Source organism: Oryza brachyantha, chromosome 9 (genome assembly GCF_000231095.2).
Source record: "Oryza brachyantha chromosome 9, ObraRS2, whole genome shotgun sequence".
NCBI lineage: Eukaryota > Viridiplantae > Streptophyta > Magnoliopsida > Poales > Poaceae > Oryza > Oryza brachyantha.
Genome location: NC_023171.2, coordinates 7,986,063 through 7,997,645, shown reverse-complemented (window position 1 = coordinate 7,997,645; position 11,583 = coordinate 7,986,063). Strand labels below are relative to the sequence as shown.

Genomic DNA, 11,583 nt, shown 5'->3' with positions numbered 1-11,583 from the left:
TCTAAACTGCCAAGTAATTGGTAATGCCAAAACTTTGCAAGAATTTGGCACTACCAAAGATTTGTTAGGGTAGAGAACCCAAACATGTCCTATATCCTCTACACTATGTAAAAATTACTATTAGGCACTACTATTTCAATAACATTACCAATTCATATTTGAATTTAATGATACTAATATCTTGCTGTACTTGGATATCGTGCTGAAAGCATATCTTATGAAAAATATGTTTTTATTTTTTTAATTGCAACATCACATTTTATGTTATGTGACATCTTATTTAATTTTATAAACATCATCCTAGTTATTGTATTATGCTCTTACCCTCTTCTTGGAATTTGGAAGAGATAGGGTTTCATTCTTAGACCATTTTGGGTTGTTGGTATGTGTTCATTAAATCACTTGCATCAAACTGAATTATTGGCTTTGTTGATTCTTAATGTTGAAAGAGGAAGATTATTTATGGAAATCAGATCAATATATGGAAGAGCAAGATTTTTCATCATGGCCGATGAACAATTGATACTCTCCAATCCGTTGCCAATTCGATTTAACTCCAAACAAAGCCTTGGATTCGTGTATTGCAACAAAACACTCTCTAAATTATTCAAGACTTTTAGTTGGTTATGTAGGGTAGAACAAGATACTAGAGAAAAGTATACTATTGGAACAATATGCACATGATATATAGGAATCATGTTTATACCATTGGACTGTTCCTACATTTATGTTTTTTTATCATTATTGAGCATATGGCGGTGCATCCTCAAAGTTAACATGTCCAGTAGCAAAACCTTCATGTTATGCTTATCAATGTAGCAAAAACACCTTAGTGTGATGATCGACACCATCAAAATCTGTTAAGATACACTATAGTTACATTCATTTTTTTCATAGTTGTGGTTGCTTAGAGCAAGAGTAGTGTGAGATAACACAAAACCGGTTAAAGAATATTACATTGGATTTATTGTCTTGTAAAAACACACCAAAACTAATAAGTCATAGGTTTTATGGTTTTTTGTCCTCGCACTTTTCGTTACTGGTTAGCCAACTGAGATTTTTATTAGTAAACGTCATATCACCATGTAATGTTAATCTAATAGTTTAAACAATGTTTCCTACCTCCGGTCAAACATGAGAGAGGTAAAGATAACAAAGACTCACTAGGAACAATGATGATAATCTTTTTGTTGAACTCTCAACACCAATGACATCCAAGCTCCAGCAAACTGAATTAGCGAATTAGATTTTAGGATTGGTCGAAGAGTGTGGTAGCAACACGACTGATGTTTTAGAGCGAAAGGCATGGTAGCAAAGGACAAGTCAAACGACAAACAACAGTCATGTAGCCACGGTGGAGGGAGATAGGGTCAGCCCAATGGCAAAGGCAAAGGATGACTCTTTTTTAGAATTGTGGTGGCAGTGACGATCCAAGGGGGAGAACAAAGATAAGAAATTGTCGCTAAAATTGATGAAGATGCATAGTTGTAATCAAAACAGAGACGAAACGAATGTCGAAAAGGAGAAGAAAAATATAAAAGGAGTGGATCCTAAATTGCGAATACATAATGGGACGACAATTTCACAGGAACTTGTTATTTCCTAAAAGAAATACTATATCTGTTTTATATTGTAAGACTTTCTATCATTACCTAAATTCATCAAATGATAAATACATATAATTTATATATATATAAATTTATTAGCATCTATATAAATCTAATAAATATTACGAAGTACCGTGAAACCGAGAGAGTACTACAAACCCAAACCCTGGTATGATCCTTGATACGAAGTCCGAACGAGTTCGCTCATTCAACAGTCTGCACATCGAGCAAACCCAAACCATCACGATGGCCCCACCCGGCAGTGTCTCAACCCTGACCCTCTGGCCCCACCATCTTGACCAACCCCTGTAGCTAGCCTCCACTCCAAGCGAGATCTCCTCGATTTCTCCTCCAACTCCTCCTTCCCCTTGGCCTCCCTGTCGAAATCGAACCCGAAGCCTCGCCTCGCCATGGCGCAAGGCACCGCCCCCTCCGCCGGCGGCGGCACCGCCGTTCCCGCCCACTCGGCCGCGGCGGCCGTCTCCACCACCGCCGCCACCGCCACCACTCCCCCCGGCACGCCGCGCGCCGCGGGGGCGGCCGCCCCCGGGCACTACGCCGTCGAGCTCTACTTCGACCCGGCGCTGGAGAACCAGGTGCTCAAGGCGTGGAACGCGCTGGCGCGGCGGCAGCTCAGCAGCCGCCTCATCGACGCCGCCTCGCGCCCGCACCTCCCGCTGCTGCACCTCCCCGCCGCCGCGCTGGCGGACCCGCTCCGCCTCGCCCCCTCGCTCCGCGCGCTCGCCTCGCGCCTCGACCCGCTCCCGCTCGCGCTCTCCTCGCTCGCCTCCCCGCCGTCCTCGCTCGACGCCGGGGTGCTCTTCCTCGCGCCCACCCCGTCCGCGGCGCTGCTCGGCATCCACGCGCAGCTCTGCGAGCTCCTCCGCAAGGACGCCGGGGTCGAGGTGCCCGACGGGTTCCGCCCCGACCATTGGGTCCCGCGGTGCGCCGTCGCCATCGACGTCCCCCGCGGACGCATGGCCGAGGCCTTCTGCGTGCTCCGCGAGCTCAAGCTGCTCCCCGTCTCCGGGTACGGGATGGACATCGCGTTGGTCGAGGTCGGCCCTGTGGTGAGGGAGCTCGTGTCCTACCCTCTCGGTGGCAGCGGAGGCGCTGGAGCCGACTGAGAGGTGAGCATCTGGTCCTCCGTATCTCTGACTTGATTTTCAGGTGAAAAAAATTGGATCTCGATGCTGAGATTTGGATGGTTGATTCGGTGATCTACCTTGATCCTTGTTCTGTTTTTCAAACTTCCAAATTCGGTTGGTGAATCCGAATCATTAGCAGATTGACACTAAGGCACACCATTAACTCAGATGTTGATACAATTGGAGAGTTTTGAACAAGAAGGCACTAGTAACTAGAGATCAATCATTTTGTGGATGGAATTAACATGATTACTAGCTAGTAGTAGATAGTAGATTTTAACTTTGTAGAGATAACTAAGGGCCCGTTTGGCACAGCTCCAGCTCCCAACTCCAACTTACCTGGAGCCGGAGCTGTGCCACACGGTACAGATTCTACTTTTTTTGGAGCTGAGCTGGCGGAGCTGCTCCTAAAAAATGAACTACAAGGGTGAAGCTAGGTTTTTGCTGCTACACAGCTCCACTCCACGCCAAAAGACCCACTACCCTTTGTTATTTTATTATAATTAGTCGAATTTGCCACTCACGTAGAACTATATATTATTACTAAACATTTATTAACTGTCATATAGGATTTTGTTTGTTGTTCAAATTAAAAAATAATCAGTATTTAATTATATGAAAAAGAAACATAATTAAATTATGGCTTAATCATGACTCCATATGATTCACAAGGGTATTATTGTTAATATACTCCATATCCTCTCTTTTAGAAGTTCTGGAGCAGACCAAGCTAGCCAAACAGTTTTGATCTGCTCCCCAGCTTCCACAGAAGCAGCTCTCACTAGAGTTAGAGTTTGGAGCTAGGATCTGAAGTTCAGAGCTCTACCAAACTTAATTGAAGATTCTTTTCAAAAAGAATACATCAAAAATAAGAATTTTAAATTCAATTAAATTGGATAATCCTCATTGATCTTTGTATTCTGCAAAAGGTTGAGTGACAAAGGTAATAATCACTGAACCACATAATTGTACATTGCTAAATGGGAAATGTATCTCCTTGATGTTAAATCTATCTGCCTATTGCCTGTAGTGAATACCCTGCTCCGTGCATGATTGCATATGCTCTGTGATACTATTAATGATGTATTCTTGGACTGCTAGGGTGCTAGTAGCTTGTATGAAAATGTAAAAGTAGCCATATTCTGTGTCCTACATTTTATTTATATATCTCAGGATCGTCAACATTGGATATGCATAACAATGGTGTGGATATTGTTAATACGTCACTCTAGAGTAGGACATAATCCAGCTGCGTACCTGCAGTGTCCTAAATTATTCGATTCAAGCAACCTTCTAGGAAATTGTTGACATTATTTTGTACACTGAGGTAGGCTGTAAGGTATTATGGTTGGTCAATGTTGGTTGATCAAACTTGACATGCATTTATCTCAGTCAGAAATCTGAAGTGCTCAGGACTGTTGAGGTGTCACGATAATCTATATTCTCATGGTAATTGCTAGTTTGCTACACACCCAAATAAATACAACTATTTGCAAACAAAATTGTAGATAAAAGGCTGCAGGCTAATATTACTGTGGAGTGGAACTGTTTTCTTTCTCAATTTTTCTGCACTGTAAAACTGTATCTTACTATTATTCATAGTGTCATTGACCTAGCTGACCTCGTCCTCGCAAGGAATTGAAGAGTTGATTAAGACTATGAACTGAAATACCTAATAACTAAGTAATCAATTTGTTCACTTAAAACGAATCAAACTAGCGATTTTTTATGTGTAACACCAAATTATCACGTGATTCCCTCACAACATGTTGCTGTAATCTGTATATACATAATTGTTTCCTTCCATTGCTAAAAAACGGCAAATGCTGTGTCATGGCCATTAGACTTGTTTCTGCAGTCTTCAAACATTAGCAAGGAACATATTTTACATATTGCATGTAACTATAACCATTGGTACTCTGAGAGCAGGTATTGTCATCCTAATAGTCTATTATTTTGTTTTTACACTAAATAATACAGTAGTGTTTGAGATGACCTTGCTATTCAGCTGTTGCCTTGCTGGTTAATTCAATACCAATTAAAAATTGAATTGCTTTGCTTTTCTTGTAAAATATCTTCAGATTGCTAGGATACTACAAGTGATATGTTTTGATTCCTTTTCTTTCAAAATTGTTTTGAGGTATTTTATGGAGTGTTGGTTTCATGGCGCCACAAAACCTTGTAATTTATTAAGAGCTGACTTTCTGGAATTTGATTGTAGCTTAGAACCATCTCAAACTAGGATGGATTAGGGAATTATGATGTTGTTGTTTATTGGCATAGCCCAGTCTGTATATTATTGACCACACACAATATCAGTTTCATGTTCAATAATTTCTTTGGCTAACGACAGTACTTGGAGCTAGTGTGGAAATCTGGAGGAAAGGGGTGCACAACTCACTTGCAAAGTAGCAAGTGGCTAACAGGACCATTTAGGCCATTGCTGTTGGCAATAGTTTTGAGTAGCCATGAGATTACTAAGCTAATTTTCCTTGTTCTTTTGAGCAGATTTCACTAACAAAAATGTTATCAAATTCTTTACCTTAGTGGCCTTCTTTGCTTGTTTTATCCTGCATGGTTGATTGGTTGAAACCATTTTCGGGTGCAAAATGGAACATGACATATGTGCTTGCATATATATTTTAGCTGGCGTTTTGCAGCCATTGATTGGGTTTGTTGCCAACAGCGTTTGTCCTTCGGAAATGTTGCAAGGAACAGCTCAACATTTATTGAAACAGAAAATAGAAGTGTTTGCACAACAGCCTTTCAATTCGTGCAACACCTATGCCAAAAAAAAAAAAGAAGAAAAAGTTATGTACTCCAAAACTTACTAACACTGCTTGTACGAAGTACAAACAAGTCTTGTAACAAAATTTCTATCTCCAACACTTTTCCCAATTTCATGGGAATTGCCCCTCCAATGCTGTAATGCTAGAACCATTCAGACATTCAGCATTGTTCATGAGTGCAAGAAAGTTGGATATTTACCACTTTGAAGGTTGTTGAGCAAATTGCTGTGTTCCTGTGGGTGAATCTAACGTATGCTTATTTGCAGGTGCAGGTATTGTTAATCTGTACAATCTGAAGAATATGCTGGGTGGACAATCATATTTAACAAGGACAAGATAATGATTTTTCATTGTCCATTTTGCCTGGTTCGGGGAATTAAACTGCAAAAAGGGTTAGATCATACTGTATCCTAACACATACAGTATTTTTCTAATTATTTCTTTAATCTTTTGGTTGATAATGTTCCCCACAAATGTAGAGACCTGACAAATCATCACCGATTCAGGTTTGTTGTAATCCATTACCGATTGTTGTGTGCCTCCCGAAAATACTCGTGCAGTCTTTGTTCTGGAGTGTCAAGATCTTATTAATTATAAAAAAATATAAAAATGGATTGATTAATCTGAATTTTTAAAGTAATTTTTTATAGAAAATTTTTGAAAAAAATGCACAGTATAGAAGTTCAAAAAATGCACGCTCGAAAAACGAGAGAATATGTGGTACCTACCGTGGCAAACGAACACGGCCGATCGGAGACGCGATTGTGTACACATCTTATAGCGAAATGGCGCTGCATTTTCTCGCAATTTGTTGCTGTACTCTCCCGTGCTTCAATTGCTCCTCTTCTCGATTACTCAGCAGCAAACTTATTTGGGAATACGCTTGTTTTAGCTGTGGTAATTAAAATTTTATAATCAAACAAGGATTTTTTTAATCGTTGTTGTCCCTCGGTTATAGCTTTTGTAGTGTTTCGATTCACAGATGAGCTCATGTACCTTCGATAACATTGATCATTAGTAACTAATTATCAATAATTAGCATATTTTAGTATTAATTAGTTCTGACCATTTCATGATTAGTACAAATTATAGGTAGTTTGTATATTTTATTGTTGATTAGTATTAATTATGATAAGATTAGTACAAATTATAGGTAGTTTGTATATTTTGTCCTATAATTCCTATTAAGAAGGGTCATATGAAATATCCTATCCGACCTCATGTTTGAACCAAACATAGAGTAAGAGTTTTATACTATACTCTCTTTATTTTAAGATATAGGGTGTATTTTGTATTATTAGGACAAATGTTTTATAAAAAATACTCTATTATGATATAATTTGTATGATAGAAAATTGATATTATTAGATTGTATTCAAAAGTATTTTGATTATAAACTCTTGGTCACATAAATGATACTTCATTCGTTTCATGCGGTAAGACTTAGGCCCCGTTCAGTTGGGAGAGAGAGTGGATTAGTTATCTGGCGCGGAAAACGTAGTAATAGATTAATATAAGATTAATGAATTATTAATTATTAAAAAAATATTAAATAGACTAATATGATTTTTTAAAATAACTTTCATATAGAAAATTTTTACAAAATATACATCGTTTAGTAGTTTGGAAAGCATGCAAACGAAAAACGAGAGAAGTTAGATACCTTATCCATGCTACTGAACACAACATTATTATGCTTATGTAGATTTATCAATTGATCTATATAGGTGGTATACATGTAGATTCATCAATATCCATATGAATTTAGCCAAAGTTAAAAAGTCTTACATCGTAAAAAATAGATATATTAATAGAGTAATCTTTATTCAAATTATTGTCCTAACAAAATAAAATACTCAGTACTTACTAATCCATCCCATCTTGTTAAATGATGTTGGTTAATTTATTTTGAATAACCAACGTCATTTACCGCTACATTCATTTCGAAATAAAAGTATTTTTAGGTTATTTAGCATATACTAATGTAAGATCAAAATATTTTGTTTTAATCATTTTATTTGTTAGTTTTCGAATTTTGAATTACATAAATTGTTTTTTCCAAGCATATGATTGGGTCTAAAATATAGAATGGTTAGAATCATGTGAACAAGCATAAAAAGATTTATATTACTATAAAGTCTAAATCCCACGAAACTTACATTTTAGAACACATGGTATTACTATTTCGTAAGCCGGTTATTTGTGAAAGAGAAAGTCCTTTTCAATCGGAACGTTGGTGCACCGAGAACGATGACGGTTGCTGCTGCAGCTCCCTCGGCACTGGCCACGAAACGGTAGCAAGAGCATTAATTGCTTGGTTATCCCTTTGAGAGCAGTATAATAGCCGTATATAAGCCAGTTATAAATATATTTTAAAAAGATAAAATAGGAGAAAAAAAGAGGTGAGCTACTAATCTATAGCCAGCTGACACGTCTCTAAGACAATATATATATATATATATATATATATATATATGACATGTGGAACCATGTATTAATGTTTTGTTGGTAACTATTATATGAATTGAATATTAAATTGACTATAGATAAATTGGAGCTAGTAATTGGCTATACTATTGAACTTGTTCTAAGAGCAAATTCTTTAACTCCAATTCATCTATAGTCAATCTAATAATTATCTATAAAACATTAATACATAGTCATACATGTCCTATACATATTTTGTTTTGAACCCCGTGCTGCGACTGGCTATAAATTAATAGTCTATATCTCTCCTCTTCTGTCTTATCCTTTAAAAATACACTTATACTTGGCTTATAGGCTATTGTACCTGCTCTAATTAACTCACTAGTCGGCCTCTGATCCTTCCCTGCCACCGTTGATCATAGGGGACAAAAGGTCAGCGATTTGCTCACCGAGAGCCGCATTCGATGGCGTCGGTTCGGGTGAAAAATCCAACCCAATGATCCGAGTTAAAAAAAAGTTTGGGGATATTTTCATAGCCGTAAAACTAAATAAGGTCCAAGTAAAGTTACATCAAAATCAGGTGAAGATTAAAAAAAAAACTTTAGGAGCTCTCGTGTAAACCAGAAATTTTACGAGATTTTCACGTTGGACATTTCAGTTCCTCTGAGATTCAGGTAAAATTTCTCTAAACAAAATAGGCCCGACAAATTCACTAGATTTTCAAAAAAACAATTTTTGGGCGAATTTTACCGTTTGGAGGAGGAGGCGTCCCTCCATCGTTTGACCAGCTGGAGCAGGATCTCGTTCCACGTGTCGATGGGGCCCGGGAGGCACCAGTGCACGCAGTCGTTGGGCACCCGCTCCCGCTCGCCGCCGGCGAACGGGAAGGCGTTCATGTACGGGCCCGGGTGCGCATCAGCGCGCAGCGACGCCATCACCGTCACCTGAAGCGCCTCCACGTCCACGCGCGCGCCCCGCACCCGCGCGCCCGCGGCCGCCGCGGCCACCTCCTCCCCCTCGGCGCGCCACATCTCGCGGTCCATGTACGCCGGCGCCTTCTCCCCCGGCGCGTACGGCTCCGACCGCGCGCACGCGTCGCGGCTGTCCCAGTCGCCCTCGAAGTGCGCCGGCGAGAACGTCGTCACCACGGCGAGCTTCCTCCGCGGCCGAGGCCGCGGCGGCGAGCGGGCGGCGCGGGCGATGACCTCGCCGAGGGCGTTCCTGACGGCGAGGCGGAACACGCCGAAGAAGCCGGTCTCCGTCCGGTTCGGCTCCGGGCAGTGGTGGCAGCCGATCACCTCGCCGCGCTCGTAGTACATAGCCGGGTGGAGGAACCAGTGGCCGACGGAGAGGACCACCACGTCGATGCCGTCGAGCTCCCCCGCCCACCGCTCGTCGGGCTGGTCGAAGTAGAGCCGGTTGTGGTCGAGCCCCCCCTGCGCCGACGACTTCTCCGTGCCGTTCACCAGGAACGGCGACCAGTACACCGACACCGTCGCGTTGTGCGTCGGGAACACCCACCGCCGGAACTTGCGCTCCTCGTCCCCGCCGCCGCCGCCGCGGACCAGCTCGGCGGGGAACTCCGATGTCAGGAGGCAGACCAGCGACTCGCACTGGTTCCGCGCCAGCGAGTCGCCGACGAACGCCACGTGCCGGCCGCGCACCAGCTCCAGGAACTCCCCCGGCGCGAACGGCGGCAGCGCGCACCCGCGCGGCCGCCACCGCCAGTACAGGTACCCCGTGTCCGGCCGCCCGTGCGCCATGCAGTTCTGCCCCTCCTTGATCGTCGCGCCGCAGCTCGTCCCGTTGTACCGCGGCCCCGCCGTGGTCCGCACCCACTCCCCCTCCGAGTAATCGCACCGCGGCGCCGGCGCCGCCGTCCTCACCCGCTCTCCCCGCTGCGCCGCACCTGCAACGCCAAGAACCAAGAAACAGAGCGTGACTACCTCAACGGCCGCGGCGGCGAACCGACGTAACCAAGAAGCGGAGCACGGAGAGAGTCCGGTCACCGTGGGGTGGCGAGGAGACGGCGGCGAGGGGAGGGGGGGCAGGAGGGCGAGGGGAGAAGAGGAGGTAGTGGAGGACGGCGAGGGGGAGGAGGGCGTAGAGGGCGTAGGTGAAGATCCGCTTGGTGAGGAGGGGAAGCGGCTGCGAGCTGAGGTGGTGGCGCGGCGTGGAGGCGCCCATGGCGAGCAAGCAGAGAGCTTCGGCTATCTTTAGGCTGCAGCTTGAGGAAAGGGGCTTAAGAGGAGGACGCAGACGTTGGTTGGATTCTGTTCTACTCCTCCGGTACATAGTATGCATACAACATTAGACATTTCCGTTTGACTGGTACTATTGATTATCAATAAATCATAATTGTATTTATTTTGTTGTGTTATGACACTGTTGCCAGAAATTAGTCTAAAATTTTACGTATATACAATTCTTGTAACAATTAAAGAGCTCTTGAGTGAAATTTAGATGCAACGAGAGGAGACACAGTTTCTATCTTAACTTCAATCTTATTTGGTGGCTGATATGTGGCCCGATAGTACGTGGTCTACATGTCAGCCTTTGACAAAGTAAGAAGATTTCATTCTCGAAACAAGGGAACCACTAGCATTGTTTATACCCATATATAAAGTGTCGGTGTCCTCATAAACAACCCCTCAATAGTGTTGCCTGCTAGTTTGGGATAGGGCTGATAGCATGGTTGGGTGACGACAACATGGACTTGGTACTCCTCGCCTTCTGTCCTCAATGCTACCATTGGTGGTAGCCAACTACCGGGTCGAGAAGGGCGGAGCTTGTGGCAACGAATAGGGAGACCGACCTGGATGTGACGAACCTTGTCCTCTTTGGCACCAAGGGACGGGCAGTGCCGTCGAGAGGAGCTCGAAGCAAGTAGTCACGAAAGTGGCGAGCTCGAGCAGGGTGGTGGCATTGGCTCCATCGTCCCTTCTTAGTTCGGTGGCGATATCAGATAGGGCGAGGGTGGAAGGACTTATGAGCAATTGCCACTATTGTAATTATTATTGACATCAACCTCTACTCATATTCATGCTAGAGCTAAATATGCCCTTATCCACGGGCACTAATATCGCTGTTGCGCCGCTGACGCTAGCCTGCTATCCTAGAGCTCCTTGGCCGGCCTCCCTTGGAGCTTGCTAATTGGGAAAAGAATGAAGGAAAAGAAGACAGGCGGAAAACATGACAATGACACAATTCTAATTCTAGAAAATGACACCCACCATGAATATTAATATTTTTTCCAATCGTGCCAATGTGTAATAACATGGATCTAATTAACCTTTTATAGAATAACACCAGTAACCATGTAATAATTTAGGATATTGAGACTAATAAGAGTCTTTCCAAGATGTGCCTAAGAAGTTTCCTAAATCCAAATTTTGATAATTAGGTTTAGAAAAAAATGTATTCAACAAATGCCTATACAATGATGGCTATGCTCAATATTTGTACACCTGGTACCAACGTTCCCCTAACACATATTTGGGGCTGCCACCGACACTCCAAATTGCCGCCTCTGTGGAAAAAATTGGTTGATCATGTCTTTTCTCGCCGATCCCACCAAGGCACCGGCCAATGAGTTTTTTTTTGTGTGTGTCA

The 11,583-nt window shown here is 42.9% G+C and overlaps 2 protein-coding genes across 2 annotated transcripts; one reads left to right on the top strand and one right to left on the bottom strand.

Moving 5' to 3' along the window:
* The first annotated feature begins 1,911 nt into the window (after window positions 1–1,911).
* LOC121055290 lies at window positions 1,912–6,117 on the top strand. Its single transcript, XM_040527314.1, has 2 exons — window positions 1,912–2,737; window positions 5,811–6,117. Exon 1 carries the CDS (start codon window positions 2,018–2,020, stop codon window positions 2,732–2,734), a length of 717 nt encoding a protein of 238 aa, XP_040383248.1. The 5' UTR covers window positions 1,912–2,017; the 3' UTR covers window positions 2,735–2,737; window positions 5,811–6,117.
* Window positions 6,118–7,697: 1,580 nt separating this feature from the next.
* LOC121055353 (protein ALTERED XYLOGLUCAN 4-like) lies at window positions 7,698–10,214 on the bottom strand. The gene is made up of 3 exons (XM_040527750.1): window positions 9,992–10,214; window positions 8,722–9,852; window positions 7,698–7,824 (listed from the first exon to the last, which is right to left on the bottom strand). The coding sequence occupies exons 1-3, from the start codon at window positions 10,156–10,158 to the stop codon at window positions 7,725–7,727; spliced, it is 1,398 nt and encodes a 465-aa protein (XP_040383684.1). The 5' UTR covers window positions 10,159–10,214; the 3' UTR covers window positions 7,698–7,724.
* Between the last annotated feature and the right edge of the window lie 1,369 nt (window positions 10,215–11,583).